The 24,658-nt window shown below is 40.4% G+C and overlaps 1 protein-coding gene across 2 annotated transcripts in view; it reads left to right on the top strand.

Annotated features, from left to right (window-relative positions):
- The window catches only part of rab3gap1 (RAB3 GTPase activating protein subunit 1), a 112,727-nt gene that overhangs the window by 12,382 nt on the left and 75,687 nt on the right, over positions 1-24,658 (top strand). For both annotated transcript variants that reach the window (XM_027289111.1, XM_027289112.1), the window contains exons 9-18: positions 4,268-4,349; positions 5,689-5,757; positions 6,005-6,078; positions 14,054-14,146; positions 14,417-14,589; positions 17,143-17,247; positions 17,725-17,897; positions 18,273-18,327; positions 19,803-20,153; positions 20,778-20,915. In XM_027289111.1, the coding sequence (XP_027144912.1) occupies positions 4,268-4,349; positions 5,689-5,757; positions 6,005-6,078; positions 14,054-14,146; positions 14,417-14,589; positions 17,143-17,247; positions 17,725-17,897; positions 18,273-18,327; positions 19,803-20,153; positions 20,778-20,915 (1,313 nt within the window). The remainder of the gene's footprint in view (positions 1-4,267; positions 4,350-5,688; positions 5,758-6,004; positions 6,079-14,053; positions 14,147-14,416; positions 14,590-17,142; positions 17,248-17,724; positions 17,898-18,272; positions 18,328-19,802; positions 20,154-20,777; positions 20,916-24,658) is intronic.

The following is a 24,658-nucleotide window of genomic DNA, read 5'->3' as shown; positions in this document are numbered from 1 at the left end:
CTGCACCATGTGGAGGGCAAGATGGATTCAGTCAAGTATCATGAAATACTAGGAGGAAATGTCATGCCATCTGTGAGGAAGCTAAAGCTTGGCTGTCAATGGACCTTCCAACAGGACAATAATCCTAAGTGTACCTCGAAGTCCATCAAGTCTTAGTTTCAGAAGAAGTCCTGGAAGATTCTAGAGTGGCCGTCACAGTCACCTGACTTGAACCCCATCAAAAAAATGTGGTGGGATTAAAAAAAAAAGAAGGCGATCGCAGCACGCACACCCAAGAGTATTAGTGAACTGGAGGCCATTGCCCATGAGTAATGGGCTGAGATTCTTCAGGAACGCTACCAGAAGCTGGTGTCTGGCTATGCTTCACGTTTGCAGCCGGTCATATCAGCAAATGGTACTCTACTAAGTACTAAATTGCAAGTTCATTACAGTTACCAGTTCAAATTAGATCCCACATAATTGATTGAGCCTTTAAAAAAGCATTTTTTTAACCAGGCTGTTCGATGTTAATTTCCGCTGTAAAGTTGGGCACTCATGTCATGGCATTAATATAGGTGCTTATGGAGATAGACTCCCTTCTGGAGCCTGGCTCAAGTGGCTTGAGGAATTACAGTTTTAGCATTTCTGTGTTATGGACAACGGGACTGTGGAAGCAGACTCCAAAACGAAATTTCCTTCTCATTGCGCTTTGCTTGAAAAAATTTATCTGACTGCAGGTCGCAGAGTTCCAGCTGCAACTCTGAAGGTTGCTCACTGACAGCAGCAGTGAGGGGGTCCACGAAGAGCACTATCCGTGGCTGCTTTGCGTGAAAATCTTGGAAACAATGTTTGAACTGCTCCTGCAGTCTCTCGATATCGGCCTTGTATTTGTGAAGTAACCCTTCTCACTGAGGGACATTTTTTTGCATCTCCTCACAAGCGAGAAAGTGTCAAAATCAGAGGATGGGATGAAAATCCCTCTTTGAACAGCTCTAGTTTGCGCTGAAATGCAGTCATGTGTGCATACAGGTCGCACACAGTTTGGTCTCTCCCCTGCAACTTTGTGTTCAGGTTATTCAGATGTGAAGTAATGTCAGTAAGGAAAGCCATGTTGTTACAGGAATTTTTAAAGAAAAACCCTTAAATAAGAAGGATCGGATTCAAAACATCAAAGTTTAAGTTGAATTTATTGTTCTTGTACAAGAGGAGCGTTTCACCGTGCAACCCCCTAAAGGGGTTACAGAGAAAAAGGCTCCCAGAGGAGTGTTAACAGTTGGTTCTTATACATTTTCCTGAAGATGGGCTGTCTCAACCCCTGTAAATTGTTAACAGTCAATTTGCATATAATGCATTTAAACAGCTTTCTTCAACATATCACCTAATGAGTAGCCAGTATGTCCCCAATCTTGATGTCACCTCTCTGACCTGTCCCTAGGCCCCATTCTGTTCTGAAATCCCTCTATTTATACATTAACCTGAACTTTACGTTCCAGTCTCAGGAAAACAGCAATAAAGGGAAGTGCCCTAAGGACATGTAATAAATAGGAACAAACATTGTATAAGTTAAAACATCTAACTAGCTGTGTAACCCTAATTTTTATAACACATGTCACATAGAACCAGTGTCTTTGAGTTTCCTGCAGTAAGCACTCACATCACCATGAACACTGTCCTCCAAAAACACTGGAATTTCAAAGCACAGTGCAAAAAAACACTCCAGACACTTGCCCCAACTCATCCATCTGACTCCGTGTACATTTGTAAATCCCCATATGCAGCATCCAATTCATCCAAAAATGCTATGAATCTCCTATGACTGAGGGATCTGTTTCCTCCTCGGATGAGATTTGTGACTTTAGTCACCAAATCCATAACGTGGCTATAGTTCATTGTCTTGGTGCAGAGGTCCTCCTGTAGATAAATGAAACATGCATTAAAATTAACGTATTTGTCCTGCATGTCGCTTAATCACAAAACTAATACTCAATCACCTAAAGTATGATACAGTGCAGTATGGGGCAGTTCACTCTGCTCTGTTGGAGGAGCCCTGCGAAGCCGGTCCGCGTTCCCTGCATCGCGGGAGCTAGTAACAACACCTGACAGCTTGTCCAAGCCACCATACACGTTTGTAACACTATTAACGGTGTTGAATATGTCAGTGCCCTTGGTGGTATCATGCAAAGACACCATTTTCAGTAACTCCTCGTGTACTTCAAACGAATTGTCAACAGTTTGTGTAAAAATCAACAGCTGGCTGACATCCATCACATCTGTACTTTCATCCAAGGCCAAAGAGAATTACTTGCAGTCCTGCATAACTTGCTTCAGCTTCCCTTTGACATGATCGTGAACGTCAAAAATTCTGCTTCATTTTTGCAATGTTATGTAGGTGAAAAAAGACAGTCTTTGGAAGGTTTTTTTATGTGGGAGTTAAAGGGCATATCCTGATAAAAGATGACTATCGATTCCTTACAGTGGAGCTGGAGGCCAGGATCCCATCTAGAGTAACTATGTTTGGTAAGAGTTACCTTGTGGAACTCTGTGCCTAACTTTGTCATCATTCACATGTACAAACTGAGATTGATCTTATAAATAGGACCGAAACCAGCTCCATTATAGCCAATTTGATGTTCAAGTCTCTGTAGGAGTATGTGATGGTCAGTGGTCCATCAAATGCAGTACTTAGGTTAAACAAGAGAAGTACAGAGTCTTCTAGTTGCCTGGTGCAATTAGAAGTGCTGTATCTGTGTTGTGATGCAATGAATATCCTCAAACTGTTGTTATGGAGAAATTTACATAACTGGTTGGTGACAGGTTTTTAAAGGATCTTGGAGTGAGTTTTTATAGAGGTTTAATTACAGCTTCTTTAGGTTAGGACTTACTGTAGGATAAGCTAAGATTTAACACTGTCCCTACATTGACCTTAAGACATATGCTTGACCATTTGTATCCTCCATATGTGGCATGCTAGAATAGAAAATTCCCTCACCGATACTGTACATTTGTTTTGATTGTTTTGAGTTTTTTGGGCAACTTAACATACTGATGTCCCTGTATGATACAGAGATAGAGAAACAGGTGGGGTTGAACATTCGTGTGTGTGTGTGGTAAGAGACAGAGGTGTAGCTGTTTGAAGAAGAAGAAGGAGGAGGATGAGGAGGAGCCTGGGCCAAGAAACACAAGCTTTTTAAATTCCAACCGTCACTGTAAATAGATTTGAGTAAATGGATTTTATCTACATGTATATGGTAAATGGGCTGTACTTCTTCTGCCCCTTTCTGGTAAGGTCCTTTTATGTTATATATGTTTCGTATCTCATTCATACACACATTTGTACAATGATTGGCATTGGCTGCCATGGAAGCTGGCAACTGCTCACCAGTTTGGATCAGTCAAACACTGGTGGCACAGCGTTCAGGAGAAATTTGGGGTTCGGTATCTTCCCTCAGGACACTTGACTTGCAGACTGGAGGAGCCGGGAATCAAACCACATATTATCTGGATGACCCACTCTACCTCCTGAGCCACAGATCCTCCATGTGTGGTTATCACTGTAAATCATAGAGGAGTAGGTGTGATGGTGTGGGAGATAATGACCCAAAATGCTCCTCCAGTTTACATAAGGGCTATTTAATGGTGATCTATAGATGATCTGGCCTCAGTCACCTGATCTAAACCCAAATGAGATGATTTGGGATCAGTTTGACATAGTGAATGAAAAGCGGGCATATTTATGCATGTAACAATTAATATCCTCAACAAGGGTTTCAGTCTGAAGGCAGTAACTGGGGCAGATACAGCCCCATGCGGTTGAGGAGAGCCGTCTTGACGTCCTGGAACCTCCCTTGAGAAGAGGCTTGCAGGCCAAGTATCACAGTCTTAACTTCCCCTGACACTAAATGCAGCAGCTGCATGGCCCACTATGCTGCTTGCCAGCTGCATGTCACCGCTGTTGCCTCAAATATCTTCAGGGGGTCTCCACCGCTGACAATTTCTGCTGGGTAATGCCACAGTGCGACGTAGGTATGGATGCAGTCCCCAGCAGCTAAGACTACCTCTCCATCTAGGTGTGAAATACCTCCAACTGCTGCCTGTTTACCACTTGTTTGGAGTGCATTGCTGTGACATTTTTGACTATGCAGTTACTGGTTAATTCTCCTAAAGATATTTATGACATAATTCCATGTGTTGATGTTTTAAGAATTATTATTTTTTTTTTAAATGTTGAATGTGTGCGAATGGTGTTTGTCAAGCATAAGTACTCTATTGTTGTGTATCTTGTTGGCAGACTTTGACACACTTCTTGGAGGTGAAGTGGGAGGAGTGGAATTTGGAAAGCTTCCATTTGGAGCCTGCGAGGAACCAATCAGGTAAAGACATTGATTATTAGGGCTCGAGCACGGCACGCTGGGGCGACACTGAACGACGTTTAAAAGTACATTGCATTTTTGACGGCCCATATCCCCTCGAAGACTCATGAAAATTTACCTACCCCCCCGTAAGCGTACGGCGTCCAATTTTTTGTCTATTTTATTTTATTTTTTCAGGTTTTGGGGGTAATTTCCAGGGGTCGCATTTGAACGAACTCCTCGTAGGGATTTTATCCGATGCGTTTGAAACCGTGACGGTGCGTCAAAGTCAACGCTGCCGATTTTTTCGGAAAAAAATGAGACTCCATTGACTTTTTGGCTGATTTTCAGGCAAAAGTGTTGGGCTATCATATACTTTCTCAGAGCTGTCTAAAACTTCTTGTGGTTGTTAAGACCAATATAATGCACAATTCGGCTGCATAATATAATTTGGGAGGCATGGCAAAAACACTTCATAGCGACCCCTTTTCTTTGAGGCAGCCCCGCCACAGTTTTGGACACACAGTTACGTAACCTCAGCCGAATTGTAGAACATCACCATTATTAGGGCCCGAGCACGGCACGCTGGGTCGAGGCCCTATTGGATTTCGAACGCTGAACGTTTAAAAGTAAATCGCATTTTCAACGGCCCATATCCCCTCGAAAACTCATGAAAATTTGCCTACCCCCCCAATGTCGGGCGTAAAATTACGGGGTCTCGCACATGGACGTACGCATATGGCTCGACAGCACCACCTAGATGTGTGTTTTCGGAGGTGCCCCTCGCCACGGTTTCATCCATGTGTACGAAATTTGGAGGGAGTATGTAACATACCGTGACACACAAAAAAGTCTCTTAGTGACCGGGGCTACAGTGAAGCGTACGGCGTCAAATTTTTGTCAAATTTGGACTTGGACTGGTTTTTTTCCAGGGGTCGCATTTGAATGAACTCCTCATAGGGATTTTACCTCATTGACTTCAAACTTGGTAGGTCTATTCATATAGACTTCCTGAGTAAAAGTTCAAAATTATGAATTTTGGCGAAACTGTGTGGGCGTGGCGATCCATAAAAAGATTCAAAGAAGAAATCGGCAGGAAGCACCTTCTCAGAGCTGTCTGAAACTTCTTATGGTCATTTCGACGTGCTCACATTTTGACGTGAGCACATGTGCGAGGGCCCGACCATTCCTGCTTGCAGCTTTAATTTTTATTGTTTTTTTTATTATTATTTAATTTTTAAAATTGAAGCTCATGTTTCCTTTTTGTTATGTTTACATTAATGTATTATATCAGTATGTAAACATATTGTGATGAAGTTAAAGTGTCTTAATGTCTCTCTGTGCAAAACAAAACTTGTAGTGAGCTTCATCTTGCAACCACTTGGCCTCACCTGACCGAAGGCATAGTTGTGGATAATGATGTCTACAGGTAAGACTGTCCCATATACTTTATTTATCAGGCTAATTGGTTCAGTAGTATGTGAGATTAGCTGCAGACCGACACACGCATGACCAAATGCATCATCCCCTCCAGGTGTATACCTGATGGAGATACTAAACTCACTCTTGAATATTGCTCTGACATTTTTTTAACTGATTATTACTGATATTAACATTTACAGAAATGTATATGTGTATGATTTAACTATATATCTACTGTTTTTGTGACCTGGCAGTGACCTTGACCCACTTCAAGCTCCTCACTGGTCAGTCCGTGTCAGGACAGCTGAAAATCCGCAGTGTTTACTAGGTAAGATGAATCCCTTGCAGTGTATGTGAAAAAATAAGACAATGAGACTATATTGTTTGTTGAATTAATGTTTAACTTGCAAATAGCACATGGAAATTCATGTTCATACAGTAGATAGCTAGCTAATAAGTTAGATGCTAAATTAGCTATAGCTAACATCAGTTCATTGACCATTTATGGGTTAGGGTTAAGGGTAATGAGGCTATCTTATACTTTATTTATATTTTACAAGTTTTTTTTTCAAAGACAGTAACAGGACATACAGGAGAAAAAACAAAACAAACAACAACAACAACAAAAGACTGCCAGGCAGTTCACAAGATAGCTATTCTGTTCAGACAAAATTGTCGCAATATCAATATCTCCAGAGCAAGGTAAAATTACATGAATAAGTCAATCCAATCCAACACCGTACTACATAGTTATATAGCCAGATAAGTCAGACTCCCTGTGGTTGTCAGGTGATGTGACACTGTACCAAGGAAGGTTCCTATGTTTTCTTAAACCTATTTTGTGTATTGGGTTTGTACATACAGAATTTTTCCATCTGTATAATGGACAGCATTTCTTTCATCCAGTGTGCAAAACAAGGTTGAGTGGTGGACTTCCAGGTCAGGAGAATAAGTTTCTTAGCCATCACCATTCCTATCTGCCAAGCCATCTGCACGCTGCGTGGTAGCTCAATAGTCATTACAGAGCATTCAAAGATGGCCAGGTCATGGTTAGGCTGAATGTCTTTGGAATTGGGTATTGAAAGCCACTCAAAGATTGCAGTCCAAAAACTATGCAGAGTTGGGCAGAACCAGAATAGATGCGCTAGTGATCCCTCAGCTGAACAACACTTGTCACATACAGGAGACACAGATGGAAAGATGTGGTTTAGTTTTGTTTTTGAGTAGTGTAGTCTATGAATCACCTTATATTGAATAGGCTTGTAGTGTGAGTTAATAGAACAAGAATGAACCTGGGACATTGCCTCTTCCTAGAACTCTGCTGATATCTCTGAATTCAGGGCGCTGGCCCAGGCATCATTAATGTAAATCTGAAGAAATAGTAGTGGTAAAGCCGTTTACAAATTTTGATACCAGCTGCTTCGAGTCTGGAGGCAGTAAGAGATGTTCAAGAAAAGGATGAGTGGTAGGGGTGAATTCAAAGTGTAGGCCATTTTCCTTAGTGTAATGTCTGACTTGAAGATATCGAAAGAAATGGGAATTTGGGAGATTGAACTTAGTCCCTAATTGAGTAAAAGATGCAAATTTGCCATCAATGTACAGATCTAAAAATGTTTTGATACCCCTCTCCCTCCAGACCTTAAACACCCCATTTAGCCAAAGTCAAAGTCCAGGTTTGAATGAATTATTTTGACATATTGGAGCATTAATGGAAACACTGAGTCTGGCAGGCCACCTTTATCTGACTGAATATTTGCAGAAAGAATGCTTTAGGGTAAAGTTTTGTTTAATTGACTTGTTTATCAGGGCAGAACCAGAAAATAGAAGGGCAGGAAGTGAAGAATTTTTGATGTCAGAGGCTTCTAGTTGTAACCACAAAGGGCTCCTATCAATCAGTTTCCCTCCGCTTTTCCAATAGGTAAGAGCCCTGGAGTGAGCTGCCCAATAGTCTTCTTCTTCTCCTTTTGGCTTTTCCCTGCAGGGGTCGCCACAGTGAATCAGTTGCCTCCATCTAACCCTGTCTTCTGCATCCTCTTCTCTCACACCAACTACCGTCATGTCCTCTTTCACTGCATCCATAAACCTCTAGGCCTCCTGTCTGGCAGGGGATGGTCTCCTGTATGGTGATGTTCTGTAGGCCTCTCAACACTGGTGCTGGGTTGCTGGCTGTTTTTCATGCTTTCAGTGTAACTTCTCTTACCTGCTTTCCTCTCCATCGTCAGTGTGTTCCTGGTCTGGTTTGGTTATACAGGACTCCCCACTTTTGAAGGCCACGTCCTTGACCTGACAAAGCTGCCTGAGTTTTGCTGTAAATCAGGGTTTGTTGTCATTGTATGTGCGGAAGGTCTTGGTGGGCATGTCCTCACAGAATGTGATGTATGATGTCATGGTATCAGGCAGTTCATCCAGCTCTGAGGCTGCAGCCTTTAAAAACATTCCAATCAGTGCAGTCAAAGCAGGCTTGTCTATCCACTTTGGATAGACGCGAGTGCAGTACGAAACTCCCGCTGCCTCAGTCTGGCGAGTGCACCGTCTCGCTTCCCCTGGCGTCTCCAGCGAAATCCATAGAGAGCTGCTGCACCTCCAACAAGTAGCTCCGAAAAACTTCCAGGTTCAATGAAAAAACCTGCTGGTGGTTAGTCCGATGTTTATAAGTTTCTCTCTGATGTATGTGACCAGAGAGGAACATTGAAACATTGTAATGGTGTTTTTCATTTGTATGACAGTACAAAATCATGAATGTAGACCAATTGTACGCCAATGCTAAATTTGTATTGTAGCTATACTGCTTCAACAGATCAAGCTTCAGAGCTTCCCTTTAATTATTGGGGCCTAGCAGCGTAACCTGCGACGGCACCTATTGTGTTTGTAGCTTTTCCTATTATTATTGGGGCCTAGCAGCGTAGCCTGCAAAGGCACCTATTGTGTTAGTAGCTTTTCCTATTATTGAGTGTGCGTGCAAGGCGCACACTATATGTTATCCACCGCGCTTATTATTATTCTTCTGCCCTTTTTTTGGCTCGCTACTCCTCCCAGACTTTTCTAAGAGTTTCGGCAAACGGTTTTGCCAAAAATAGCCAAAAACCACGGCAAAAAAATGAATGGGTGTGTATTGCGAGAACTTTCCAGAGCTAGAGTGAGTGATGCCATCGCTAGAGTGGAGGGGGGAGAGAAAAAGTCGTCGAAAAATAAATTTGTAAACTGCGACTGTGGCCGCAAATGCACAGCTACAGACATGATTATCCCCTCAAACGTAGGAAAATTCGAGGCTGTCGCAGTGATAACACTGTTGTAGCTGTCATATATAGTTTTGGCGTGACACGCAAATATGCGGCAGCAACTCCCATCCTCAGCCTCATATACTCCCATGTTAAAAAGGCGGGAAATTTTCTGGAGTAAAGCAGAAGTAACGTTTCTCTCTCTTGCTCCCAAGGGCACATTTCTTCATTTATCGACACAAAACGACTATGTAGACGATCAGGAAGGGCTCACGATGCTCAAAGTCAAGCCGGTTCAATGATTGGAAATACGGTTTTGGCCAGAAATCCTTCCTGTTCGAGAGGAGGTCTCAGCATTTTCTCTCAGTCTCTAAGTGACATTCTAACAGGTGCAGATTAGATGCTGCTGATTAGGTCCTGGTTGCTTGGCAACCTCAGCCTGCTTGAAGGAGGAGAGGGGGGAGGGGCCAGCAGACAGAAGCCGAGCGGCAGCCATTTTAGTAGTTCTTGGCACTTAATTTGATCTTGTCTGTCTAAAATGGCAGACAGAGACAGCAGAGCAAATAGCAAACAGCTAACGCGCTAGCTGTAAAGACATGCTATTTGCTAACATTAGCGACCAATGCTAAAATTTGTGCTAATTAACATTAGCCACTAGGAATTAAATACATGTTAATTACCAACATGCTAATGTCAACATGCTAATGTTAATTGCTAACGCGTCAGCGCATCAGCAATAACATGCTAATGTTAACATGCTCATGTTAATTCTAACAGTTGCAGATTAGCTGCTGCTGATTAGGTCCTGGTTGCTTGGCAACCTCAGTCTGCTTGGAGGAGGAGAGGGAGGAGGGGCCAGCAGGCAGAAGCCGAGCGGCAGCCATTTTAGTAGTTCTTGGCACTTAATTTGAACTTGTCTGTCTAAAATGGCAGACAGTGACAGCAGAGCAGCTAGCACGTTAGCGCTAGCTGTAAAGACATGCTATTTCCTAACATTAGCGACCAATGCTAAAATTAGTGCTAATTAACATTAGCCAGTAGGAATTAAATACATGTTAATTTACTAACATGCTAATGTCAACATGCTAATGTTAATTGGTAACGCATCAGCGCATCAGCAATAACATGCTAATGTTAACATGCTCATGTTAATTCTAACAGGTGCAGATTAGCTGCTGCTGATTAGGTCCTGGTTGCTTGGCAACCTCAGCCTGCTTGAAGGAGGAGAGGGGGGAGGGGCCAGCAGGCAGAAGCCGAGTGGCAGCCATTTTAGTAGTTCTTGGCACTTAATTTGAACTTGTCAGTGTAAAATGGCAGACAGAGACAGCAGAGCAGCTAGCGCATTAACGCTAAATGGCAGACAGAGACAGCAGAGCAGCTAGCGCATTAACGCTAGTTGTAAAGACATGCTATTTGTTAACATTAGCGACCAATGTTAAAATTAGTGCTAATTAACATTAGCCACTAGGAATTAAATACATGTTAATTGCTAACATTAGCTAACGTTAATTGCTAGCGCATCATCGCTAACATGCTTATGCAAACATGCTCATGTTAATTGCTAGCGCATCAGCGTTAACATGCTAATGGTAACATGTTAATGTTAAAATGCTAATGTTAACTACTAGCGCATCAGAGTTAACATGCTAATGTTAACATGCTAATGTTAACATGCTAATGTTAATTGGTAGCGCATCAGCACTAAAATGCTAACATGCTAACGTTAACATGCTAATGTTAACATGCTGATGTTAATTGCTAGCGCTCCAGCGTTAACATGCTAAGGATAACATACTAATGCCAACAAGCTAATGCTAACATGTTAATGCTAATTGCTAGCACGTAAGCGCTAGCTGCTCCTGTGTTAAAAATTACTATTTGAGGTGCGCTTTTTGAATACAGACCCCCAGCAACAGCCCACTCGTCACTCTCAAAATTTCTTTTCTAGTACTGAATTTGCTGAGCAGTGTCAGTAATAATGTATGGGGACGACAGGGCCAGAGTCACGCACACTCAAAATTTCTTTAGAAATGTTCTAGTTATTATTATTATTATTATTATTATTATTATTACTATTGATCTACTTTCCTCTGCAATTGAAGTCTATGGCAGCAGTCCCATGGTCAACCTCAAGAATTGTCATGCCCGTACATTGAACGCGCCACGAACATGTCAAAGTTTAAAGTGCATTCAGCTTCATAACTTTGGACCCGTTGGTCCAAATTTCATTTTTTCTAATCCTTGGATCAGGACGAGTTCAACACACCCTATGACGTCAATTTGCGCAATATTGGATTTTCCGCCATTTCAAATTTGATCAAAAACCTTCAAAAAGCATTTCTATGTATCTGCGCTCAGTTGCTCTGCCTCAGCTTACCCGGATGTTTGTCACAGAAAATTGAAATTGAATTTTGAGAACTGAATTTGAATTGCGAGAACTGAATTTGAATTGTGAGAACTGAATGTTCAGTTCCAAACTAAGAAATTCAATTTGAAATTACAATTCAGATTCAGTTTTTCAATGCAATGATTCAAATTGAACAATACAAATTTGAATTATGTGATTCACATTCAGTTTTTTAATGCAATTATTCAAGTTAAGCAATTCAAATTCAAATATAAATTCAGTTTCTGGTGGCACATATTTCAGCCCATATTTTACTATCTTTGTGTATTAGCAGGCATTCAGACAGGATCAGGGAAACCGGCAAAACCGGAGGTCTTTCGATTCGGCAGTCTGCAACCCAAGGGTTGCCGCAAAAAACATCACCGGCGTCTGGGACTGAAGTTGAGCCAGATTCAACTTTTGGGAAACCGGAGCCCCACATAACGTCCCACAAACCAGTAAAAAAAATGGCAGTCAAACCGGAAGACGTCCATGGGAAGGAAAACCTTGTTTACCATTGAGTGTAAACATTTTGCATTCGAGTAGCAATCGCAAGAAGCTTCTTCACGTTGGGATCCATCTTTTTTGGTTTGAGTATAGGAAATGAAGGAAAAGCTCCAGGTCAAAGTTCTTATAGGCGTTGTCTTCTCTCTCTTCTTCTTCTTCTTCAGGAAAAAAGATTTGGGCTCACTACCGCCATCTTCTGGTTTGGGGCGATAATGCCACCAAAATTCTTTCCAAGACTGTGCCAATTTGTAAGATTGTAGAGCATGGGAGGGGGGAAAATATTTCTTAGGCTATTATTTATTAATGTAGTCATCGGGTCCGGACTTTTATTATTTTTCAGGGACGAGATTTTCTCTTTAATCTCCCACTCCTCAGAGGCTCTATCCCCGGCTCCCCCAGTCTGCACGTCGAAGTAATGAAGTACAGTCCATTTACCATTTTACCATTGTTGTTCTAATTTTATAATTGTTTTGGTTTCTGTTGTCGAGCATCCCTCTTTTTCTTTTTTGCGCTTGCAAAAGAGAGATAAGAGATAATAAGACCCCTAAAATATGCTTTTGCGCAGTCAGCCATAATATAAGTGGTGACATTTGTGGGGAGGTGTTGGTGACCAAATAAAATTGAATCCCTGTTGTGATGAAGGTAATGAACTCTTTGCCATTAAGGAGAGATGTGTTTAATCTCTATTGTTTAGTTGTTGACTTATGTCCTATGTCCCATGAAAGTTCAAAAGGCAAGAAAAGTCAGAAATGGTCGTTGGTAATATTTTCAATCAGCTCAGCATTGGGGGTAAAAAAATAAGCAATTCTAGAACAGGATGTAATGCTATGTGAATAAAATAAAAATAAAATGAAAGTTGGGGTAGTAAAGTACAGTTGGGGTAAAAGTAGGCCACACTGGACTCCTTGTCGTCCTCGGAGTAGATTTCGGACATCCGTAAAGGCTGCTCTGACTACACTCGATGTGTAATATGGGTAGATGGCCACCGGATTTCTGCTGTAACCCTGAAACCCCACCGGACAAATGTCTGTCAGGTCACTGATGCAGTGCTGTTTTGGTTCATCCTGCATGCAACTTCAAACCCCACAGGGAACGTTTCAGAGTGTTTGACCATCAGACTTTGTTTACTTGCTCAGATTTGGTCATTTTCTTGGTTTATGTGCTTCTAAATATGCTTCTATATGTGTAAATATGCTATGTGTGCTTCTAAATATGCTTCTATATGTGTAAATATGCTATGTAGTTATTAGTTTAGCTTTTGTCTGTTTTTACGAACGACAAATTTGCACCGGGTGTTTTTATTTTGAAAATCCACTGGCTTCTCTATGCTTTTGCTGTGTCTGGCTTCTGCCCGCTCGAGGTGCTCTTTGTAAATTGATGTGGGCTTAAATGGTTTAAAGGGAAACTAAACTGTATATGCAATTAATTAATTAATTAATTATCAGAGATATTTAGAAATAATAACTTTAATGAATATTCAAGCTCCTCAGGGCACAACCCTTAAAGAAGAGGGGAAAAAGTTGGTATGGTCTAGACCTACTCTATATGAAAAGTGTCATTAGATAACTTTTATTATGATTTGACGCTGTATAAATAAAATGGAACTAAATTGAACTGTAGGAGAAAACCGGGTTGCTCCATGCATTGTCTGTGAGTAAGTGAGGGAAGAAAAAAGAACAAAGGCGATCTGGAGTTTTGTTGACCAGGTCAGTGTGTTGAGTTACATGAGAGTCATATAAAGTGAGAGATGCAACTCAAAATGTATTAAGGATGGATTAATGAATTAAGTTTCACAGTAAAAGAGTAAAAGTTTAATTCACATAATGAACAAATTCCATTTGTGGAGTCTCGTGGGGGCTCTGATCCCAACATTTGGCTACCAGGATCTAATCACAGAGCTTGGTGATGAGCTTGAAGGGGAATAATGCTATTAAAGGGTATACTAAAGTTAGTGTACAGAGTTCATAGTGTGTAGTGTTAATTGATAAGGCAATAGCACTGCCTGGAAATCGAGGTGGGTCCAGCGAGTTAGGGAGGCATGAATTGTTGGATGTTTTAACCACTCAAAGCTTTGTGATAGTGGAAATAAGTGCTACTGGGTGGTAGTCACTTAGGCAGAAGGTTTTGGTCTTAGCTATATAACCAGTGTAAAAAATGTCAATGATTTGAACAATTCTTCTCTTTCCATACAGGTGACTTTCTGACAGAGTTCTTTAAGCTCTGCTGTAGGAAAGAGTCTACAGAAGAAATTCTGGGAAGAGGATTGGCTGAAGAAGAGGGCAAAGGTCAGATTACTGCCATTGTTTTTCAACATGCAAATGAATGGGAATTTCCATCAATTTTATCACTAAGGACACCATATTCTAAAACATGGGGTCTGCTACTCTCTTTCACTAGTTTGTGAAATTTTTGCATAAAGCCTCCTATTACCACAACTCTGAATGTCGATGTTCTCTCAGAGATACAACACACAAATACACAATTTATACAGTATGAAAAATCTGTTGGTAAGTACTTAATGTGATATGTAAATACTTCTGTTTTTTCTTCTGCAGAAAATAATGACATCAGCTGTGCTTTATCTAAGCTGACAGAGCCAGCAGCCACAGTGCCAATCTCCAAAATGTCTGTCTCTAATATGGTACACAGTGCCCGAAAGCACATCCGACGCCACCGACACATTGATGAGTCACCACTCAACTCTGATATACTCAATTCTGTCCTACTGGTAAGGGTCATTTATGCTGAATGTTGATATTATTTAATAGAAAACCAACACATTAACATGTTTAAAAAGTTCCTTTAAGAGAGATAAATATAAGAAGTGCCTGAGGTATAAATGTTAAAAATTAACTTTCTAACTAATTTTCTGGATTTTCTGGATATTTGTTTTAGATTCCGTCACTCGCAGTTGAAGAGTACCTATGATAGAAATTACAGTCTTCTACGTGCTTTGCAAGTGGGAAAACCTGCAAAATCGGCAGTGTATCAAATACTTGTTCTCCCCACTGTAATTCCATCATGTTATTTAATAGTTTTGATGTCTTCAGTGTTAATTTACAATGTTTGTTTATTTATTTATTTATTTATTTATTTATTTGTTCACACAAATGTATATACACTCACCGGCCACTTTATTAGGCACACCTGTCCAACTGCTAGTTAACGCAAATTTCTAATCAGCCAATCATATGGCAGCAGCTCAATGCATTTAGGCATGTAGACATGGTCAGAACAGGAAACTGAGGCTACAGTTTGCACAGGCTCACCAAAATTGGACAATAGAAGATTGGAAAAACCTTGCCTGGTCTGATGAGTCTCGATTTTCTGCTGGAACATTCGGATGGTAGGGTCAGAATTTGGTGTCGACAACATAAAAGCATGGATCCATCCTGCCTTGTATCAACAGTTCAGGCTGCTGGTGGTGGTGGTGTAATGGTGTGGGGGATATTTTCTTGGCACACTTTGGGCCCCTTAGTACCAATTAAGCATCGTTGCAAAGCCACAGCCTGCCTGAGTATTGTTGCTGACCATGTCCGTCCCTTTATGACCACAGTGTACCCATCTTCTGATGGCTACTTCCTGATGCTATCATGTCAATATGGACCAAACTCTCAGAGGAATGTTTCCAGTACCTTGTTGAATCTATGCCGCGAAGGATTAAGGCAGCAAAAGGGGGTCCAACCCGGTACTAGCAAGGTGTACCTAATAATAAAGTGGCTGGTGAGTGTAGAAATGCCATTGAATGAGAAGGTGTGGCCAAACTTTTGACTGGTATTGTACATGTGCATGATTCAAATGATCCAGCCTGCATATCTGTGTACTTGAAAGTATATACAGTTTAGTGTACATGTACATAATATAAATGTAAATAGTGTAAATAACTTTTTTTATTCTTTTTTGTTTTTCTATTTCAAGTATATCTTGTAGGGGTGTAACGGTACACACAAGTCATGGTTCGGTACGTACCTCAGTATGAGGGTCACGGTTCAGTACAACGGGAAAACATGGTTCGGACATGTCCAGAGGAGAGATGGAGTTTTGAACTGCCAGACAGGAGGCCTAGGGGAAGACCAAAGAGGAGGTTTATGGATGCAGTGAAAGCGAACATGAAGGTAGTTGGGTGTGAGAGAAGAGGGTGCAGAAGACAGGGTTAGATGGAGGCAACTGATTCGCTGTGGCGACCCCTGAAGGGAAAAGCCGAAACGTAAAACAAATGTATTTACATTTATTTTATGTTTTATTCTATTCATTTTTTGTAGACAGCTCATACTGCACCACTGCTCGTGCACGTTTGTAAATGGCAGGGACCACAGACTGGCTGATCTGCGTACGGGATAGGGCACTGTAGCGTGGCTCAAGCACCTTTAATAAATACTCGAAGCCGGGCTCCTCTACTACGGCATATGGGCGCATAGATGTTGATATGTATACGCCAATTGCTTCTGTGATGTTTTTGGCCCTGTCAGTGTTAATGTCAAGAGGTGGCTTAAAAGCAGCGGGGATAAGTTGTTACACCTAAGACGTTTTTTTCCTTGCACTAGTGACAGATATGACGGGGTGATGCCGTCCTATGTGGGTTAGCATGTTTGAGGTGTTGCCAGCAACATACCGCACCTCCGTGAAACATCGCCGGCAGAAAGTCTTTGTCCGGTCCACCACTTGCGTGCCGTCACCATTATATTGTACTGGGAAGCCAACGTGCTACCAAACAGCTGATTTAAATGAAGCCGCCTTCTCCAACTCCACACTTTCCATCACTTTTCTTCTTCCTCCTTTTTTGTAACTACTTCTTCTTCTTCTGTAATGACTGTTTCTGGCAGCTTTTAGGCTCATTACCACCACCTGGATTATAGTGCGGACTCAACTTTTTTTTATACTCACTCAGACATATCGTCGTATGACTGCGTGCACTGAACAGATTTGGATTGGATTTTTTTCCTATATATTTCTGATGAGATGATGGTGATGATGATGATGATAATGCTGTAACAAGCGAATTTCCCCGGTGTGGGAAGTCTATCTTCTCTTAACCTAAAAAATGTGTATGTATTGAATGTATCTGCATATTTTTCCCATGAGACACAAATGTGCAAGCCTTGAAATCAATTTTCCTCTAGGACGTCAGAGATATCTTGCTTTTGCTTAATGTCAGTTTAGCACAAAGGCTGGGTTGGACTAAATATGTTGATAGGCGAGACATTCTTAAACTCATAGGTTGATTTTATGTAAATATTGAATTGCACTTATATTTAAATGTTTATGTATTGTTCTGTCTCAGTATCTCTTCCCAGATGCTGCTGTTGAGAAGTCTTCAGACAATAGCAAGGATAAAACTGCGCAGTCAAATGCCTGGGGGAAAGCTGATCAAGATAAAAATGACAATGTACGTTTGCTCTTTTACCACATACTGTGACAGTTTGACTGGGGTGCCAATCAAGGATGTTTTTAATATGGAATGGTACATGAAACATTCAGTGCAGAACCATGGTAAATGGACTGTACCTCTATAGCGGCTTTCTAGTGTTCTGATCACTCATTGGCTTTTACACCACATTCATAAATTCATACATTGACCACATTGGCTGCCATTCAAGGCAAACACATTGCCTTCATTCGAGGGCTTCTGATTAAACAATCTTCTGCATTTCACACTGAACAGAACTGAAGACAACGTGGTGAAATGGCAGTAATAACGTGCAAACCTTTGGAAACGTTTTTGTACACAAATTCCCTAAGTAGTTTCAATTAACATAATCACCATTACTCAGTTTTTCAGTTTTTCCCTACATTTGATTCCCCTCTGAATTAAACTTCTGTAGGCTGTTTATACATTGTTCCTGCTTTTTATCCCTGTGTCCAGAACCTATTTCTCCAGTTGAAGTCAGCACCTAGTGATAGTCTGACCTACCGACTGGCACTGTGTGTGTGTCTGGTCAACTACAACCATGGTGGGTTACGAGCTGTCGCCCACCTCTGGCAAGAGTTTGTCCTTGAGTTGCGCTACCGCTGGGAAAACAACTACCTCATCTATGGGTGGGTATAAACTGAGCCGCTCCTAGGCTTGTTTGAAAAGGGCTACATATTATATCACTTTACATATGGTTTAACATTTTGACCTCTGCATCCTAAACATCATAGTAACTGCCTGAGTTGTGTCATTTTTGTGATGTCGGCACATTTTGATTGAATGTAAATTTCATTTATACCACCTATTTTGAGTATTCAAACACAGGCAGATAAATACAGAAATACAAGTGTATATACATCAAGATACAAACTTTATGCAGGGTAATTGTTTTTTCAAGGCTGCACAGGTTGAAACAGTTCAGGAAGCACTTGATGTAGTTGCTCTATACTTATAGCCATATTCACTCATATTCATGTTATTTTCTCTGCTTCTTAATGCAGACTAACTGGTGGACCTCCTGATCTTCGCTGTTGTCTTTTGCATCAGAAGCTTCAGGTAGCCATTTATACTAAATGTATAATTGTGTGTGTTTGAGGATGGAAGGATAGAATAATAGATAGAAAAAGCCAAATAAGTCAGTGTCTATGGTTATTCTTAATGGAGAGATTTGAGAAAATCATAGTTAAGGCCAAGTTTTTACTTTTTCAAAAAAAAAAATAAGTATAATGATTTATTTTATACAATAATAATCATGGAAAGGAAACAATGGCTAGAGTAAAGTTAATGAAATGAATAAAAAAGAAAAAATGTGACCGATAGGCAAGACCTTAAAACCCTAAACTGTGTCAGTGTGTACATGATGTGTGCAGTTTTTTTATTATTATTGTTTCTTTATTGCCAATGAAAGTATTTATATATTTATATGTTTAATGAAATGGTTACATTTCATTGGTTGCTTGTTTTACCAGGGTATATTTAAATTTCACAATAATATTCTTCTATAAATACAGACACGTACATAACCTACATTTTGGCACACTTTCAGTTTAAATATGCTGTATTTAAAGTGAGCATTGAGATCTCATTGAGTTGAATTTACAATTTTCTGCCAGAATTCCTCTCTTGCCTCATTTGGAGCAACAATGTTGTAGAAAAAAGTTTGCTACATATTTTTTTTAGGGCAGTCAATCGATTAAAAAAAATTAACCAATTAATCGCAAAATTTTCTGTAATTAATCGTGATTAATTTATCAATAAATGTATCAATAAATTAATTGCATTTTTCTGAGACTGAAGCTTATAATGAATATTTATTTATGTAAAATGATCAAATTAATGTAGAATAAACACAGAAAGTATATTTAAATTCATTAATTTTATTGGCTTAAGGTGCACATATGCACAGTGCAGATAGAAAAAAGCCAGAATGAGGAAATATACTGACGAGTGCCACACTCCTGTAGTGTAGACTGGCGAGGTCCCGTGGAGGTAATTTTAACAGGGTGTTTTGCTTTGAGGTGATATGTTAAAGTCGTGTTACTTCTGTGGAATTTAAATTCGGCTTTGCAAACTGTGCAAATTACCTTGTTTTTGTCCAACGAGCCGTTGGGCAAATGAAATGTTCCCCCTAAAAGTCTGTCCTTATCCATCTTTCCGCCATAGACTCTCCTTTAGTTAGGATAGATCATAGACATATACATAGACGCCTCATTGAGCAGGTTGGTCCGTTGCTGCGATACGTTAACGCGTCCGCCATATTGGATGTGGCAGATCTGCCCGTATACTAATACAAGCTATTTTTTCTTCATCATCACTTCTGTGGTCTGTTCTGTGTGGACAAACATTTAAATGACACATCAAAACTTAGGACATTCCCTATCCAATAAATACCAATAAGAAAATGTAGTATGTATTATGTGCTAATAAAGCTGTAAGGAACTCTGAATGACAAAAAGTTATGAGTAAAGACAAGTCAAATAGACTGACAGACAAGTATTCAGTGTCTAAAAAAGGCTGGTATTCCTGCATAGATGCTTAACTGCTGTATCGAGAGGAAGAGGGCCAGGGATGAAGCTCGCAAGTTCCTGGAAGGAAGCAAAGAGAGAGAGCGGAGAGTGTGGGGTGGCTGCCAGAATGTTCGGCCCATACCAGAATCTTCAACAGCAATGACTGTATCCACCTCAACAAAAGAAGTGTCTCCAGGGAAATCCTGGGACTCATGGAGCGACAGTGATGATGAGTTCTTTGAGTGCCTGAGTGACCAGGGGGAGATAGAGGTTGCACATACTCAAGGTGAAAGTAAAGCAGAGGGTAGGCTACACCCCTATAACAACATGACCTTACTGAACTCCATGGAGCCTCTCTACGTTCCTGTCACACAGGTCAGAATCTCTATATGTCTCTATCACCGTTTGTCTCATTCTCATTCACACACACTTCATATGTTATCATCCATTTAATATTATCATTACATCATTCTAATATATCCATATACAAACACCTAATTATTAATATTTGAATATAAAAAAAGATGGTTAAACAGAACTTTGACACTCTGTTGCTGTCTGTTGAGTGACATTACCATTATTTATTGTCTTACCATTCTGTGATTTTTTTTAATATTTATATTGGTCTTCATGGTTACTGGTAAGTGATAGGCTTATCAACTTACATGTTTGTTGTTATATGATTACACCAGGTTTTTTAAAATTTCTACATCTCTGTGAGATACATTTCTGTGAAAAAATATTGTTTGTTTTACTTCAGAAATTAATATTTAAAAATATGTGCATTTTGCCTTTCCATTTGAAATTACAATTACAGAAATCAGTATCAGTGCCCGCATTGTTTCAAGAGAAACTTGACTTAAATAATTCATATTGTGTCATGTAATTCAAGAATAATCTCGGAGATTCATCTATTAATATACTATTAATATTTTGATGTAATCAAATGAACAAATATCTCTGTGCAAATTATATTAGTGAATTAGTATGTGTGTTTAGGAACCTGCTCCTATGACAGAAGATCTGTTAGAGGAGCAGTCAGAAGTACTGGCCAAACTAGGAACATCAGCCGAGGGTACTCACCTCCGTGCCCGGATGCAGAGTGCCTGTCTGCTCTCTGACATGGAATCCTTTAAGGTAAGACAGGCAGACATACACACGTCAGTTTGTGTTTCATTTGTGTTTGTGTTTTTGCTTTGTACGTCTCTCTCCTCATTGCATTATGCATTTAAGAGGGAAGTTAATAATGTCATGTTAAGAGGTTGAGTATGATTTGCTTAGTTTACTACGGGCACAGTTTTGCAGGAAAATTCAAAATCACATTATTTAAAAGTTATACATTTATTTGCATGTCAGTGAGGAAAATAAGTATTTGATTCCCTAAAAAAAATGACCTAGTACTTGGTGGAGAAATCCTTGTTGGCAAGCACAGAGGTCAGATGTTAGGCTTGGGGAGAAAGAGACAACTGCATCCAACATTATGCTTTGGAGCTGTTTCTCTGCTAAGGGGACAGGACAACTTCACCACATTATGGGGAAGATGAACGGGGCCATGTATTATGAAAACTTCAGTGACAACCTCCTGCCCTCAGCCAGGACACTGAAAATGGGTACAGTGCTCTCCCCTTTTCACAACACAATGACAGCTGTGTCATCACAGTGGGGTCGTCACAGATTTCGTCGACTGATGCAATCTCAACCACCTTTACATCAGAAACAGATGGTGATTGACTTCAGAAGTAAGAAAGAAGAAGAAAGAAGAAGATATACTTTATTAATCCCTCGATGGGGAAATTATTTTTTCACTCTATTTTTACATGCTTTTTGAACCCAGAGACACACACACATGCAGTACAAGGGCATAGACATGCAAATGTGGAGAGAGATGGTGGAGTGATGGGCAGCCCCCCTGAGGAGCGCCCAGCGAGCAGTTGGGGGGGATCGGTGCCTTGCTCAAGGGCACCTCGGCAGTGCCCAGGAGGTGAACCGGCCACCCTCCAGTTCCCAAGCCAAGTCCCAATGGACTGAGCTACTGCCGCCCCCCAGACGCCTCAGACCACACCGGTGCATGTTAGCATTAGCATGTTAGCGTTAGCATTAGCATGTTAACACTGATGCGCTAGCATTTAACATTAGCATGTTAGCATTAGCATGTTAGCATTAGCATGTTAGTATAAGCATGTTAGTAATCAACATGTATTTAATTCTTAGTGGCTAATGTTAATTAGCACAAATTTTAGCATTGGTCGTTAATGTTTGCAAATAGCATGTCTTTACAGCTTGCGCTAACGCTCTGCTGTCTCTGTCTGCCATTTTACACAGACAGGTTCAAATTAAGTGCCAAGAACTACTAAAATGGCCACTCGGCTTCTGTCTGCTGGCCCCTCCCCCCTCTCCTCCTTCACGCAGGCTGAGGTTGCTAAGCAACCAGGACCAACTGTAATCAGTGGAGGAGTTACTGCACCTGTTAGAATGTCACTTAGAGACTGAGAGAAAATGCTGAGACCTCCTCTCGAACAGGAAGGATTTCTGGCCAAACCGTAATTCCAATCATTGAACCAGCTTAACCTGAGGCACGATGAGACCTTCCTGATCGTCTACATATTCGTTTTGTGTCAATAAATGAAGAAATGTGCCCTCAGGAGCAAGAGAGAGAAACGGTACTTCTGCCTTCCTCCAGAAAATTTCCCTCCTTTTTTTAACATGGGAGTATATGAGGCTGAGGATGGGAGTTGCTGCCGCATCTTTACGTTTCCCGCCAAAACTATATGTCTGACAGCTTTGGCAGGCAAATGTGAGTGAGACGACAAATTTTGCTACGTTTCTATGTATAAATCGTGTCTGTAGTGGCTCATTTGAGGCCACGGTAGTCAAATACGTTTTATAAGACCACGGAAAACAACTGTAGTGGATGACCAAAGAATTCTTTCCCTGGTGAAGAAAACACCCTTCACAACAGTTGGCCAGATCAAGGAAGCTCTGCAGAAGGTAGGTGTATGTGTGTCAAAGTCAACAATCAAGAGAAGACATCACCAGAGTGAATACAGAGGGTTTACCACAAGATGTAAACCATTGGTGAGCCTCAAAAACAGAAAGGCCAGATTAGAGTTTGCCAAACAACATCTAAAAAAGCCTTCACAGTTCTGAAACAACATCCTATGGACAGATGAGAGAAAGATCAACTTGTACCAGAGTGATGGGAAGAGAAGAGTATGGAGAAGGAAAGGAACTGCTCATGATCCAAAGCATACTGACACCTCATCAGTGAAGCATGGTGGTGGTAGTGTCATGGTGTGGGCATGTATGGCTGCCAATGGAACTGGTTCCCTTGTATTTATTGATGATGTGACTGATGACAAAAGCAGCAGGATAAATTCTGAAGTGTTTCTGGCAATATTATCTGCTGGACAGCACTTCACAGTGCAGATGGACAATGACCTGTAGAATACTGCGAAAGCAACCAGAGTTTTTTAAGGCAAAGAAGTGGAATGTTATGCAATGGCCAAGTCAATCACCTGACCTGAATCCGATTGAGCATGCATTTCACTTGCTGAAGACAAAAATGAAGGGAAAATGCCCCAAGAACAAGCAGGAACTGAAGACCGTTACAGTAGAGGCCTGGCAGAGCATCACCAGGGTTGAAACCCAGTGTCTGGTGATGTCTATGCGTTCCAGACTTCAGGCAATAATTGACTGCAAAAGATTTGCAACCAAGTATTAAAAAGTGAAAGTTTGATTTATGATTGTTAATTTGTCCCATTACTTTTGGTCCCTTTAAAAAGTGGGGAACACATATACAAACTGTTGTAATTCCTACACCGTTAACCTGATTTGGATGTAAATACCCTCAAATAATAAAGCTGAAAGTCTGCAGTTAAAGCACATCTTGTTTGTTTCATTTAAAATCCCCTGTGGTGGTGTATAGAGCCAAAAAGATTAGAATTGTGTCGATGTCCCAACATTTATGGACCTGACTGTATTTGTTTGAAAAACTGCATATATATGTAAGGGAAAGGGATTGAAAATTTTGTGTTAGTCCATTTGTTTTGTTTTTTAATTATTACTTACTTATTATTACTTTAATAGCTCAGGGATGTTCAAGGAGCAAACTGTTTGTGCACTTTCTGAAGACTCTGCACTATGAATTTGCACTGTCAGTTCCGTTTTTGAAAGGGTTGGAAATTAATGCTTTTTAAATTTTTTTTTTTTTTTTTATCTGATTCATCAAAAATAATCATCAAAATAATCGACAAATTACTCGATTATCAAAATAATCGTTAGTTGCAGCCCAACTGTACAGACAACACAGACACAGACCTGTACAAACCTGAGGTCCTTGGAGTGTGCAGGACTCTGTCCTGGACTGCCCTCTAGACTCCATAGAGAAACTTGGGGAGAGTAACAACTTCAGCAAGAGACTGCTACTTCCACCAATAATTAAAGTTCAAAATTAAAATTGAGTTCAAAAAGGAAAGTCTTAAGTCTACTCTTAAAAGTGTTGACCGTGCCTGTCTCCTGAACACAAAATAGGAGTTTCTTCCACAAGTAAATTTCCCTGTGTGGAATCTAATCTTATCTTATAAAATATTGTCTTTTGATTATACCATTTTTTTTTTTTTTGTCTTGTTATTATGAGGTTATTTTTGTCTCAAATATATCTGTAAAGGCGCAGAGAGTGATCTACAAATGTTCCTTGATTTGCACACGTGTTTGTGTGTTTGTATTTTTGAATTTTACAAATACACGTGTATTTGTAAATACATTGCGTATTTGTAAATATATAATTTCCCATTTGTAAAAACAAAAAAGCCATTTGTAAAACTGAAAATTCTGTTTGTGAAGCGTGATTCAGCATTTGTGGATCACCATTCACACACGCG

Source organism: Larimichthys crocea, chromosome XVI, assembly GCF_000972845.2.
Source record: "Larimichthys crocea isolate SSNF chromosome XVI, L_crocea_2.0, whole genome shotgun sequence".
Classification (NCBI taxonomy): domain Eukaryota; kingdom Metazoa; phylum Chordata; class Actinopteri; family Sciaenidae; genus Larimichthys; species Larimichthys crocea.
The sequence above is the reverse complement of the archived record's forward strand: the minus strand, read 5'-3'. Positions and strand labels throughout refer to the sequence as shown.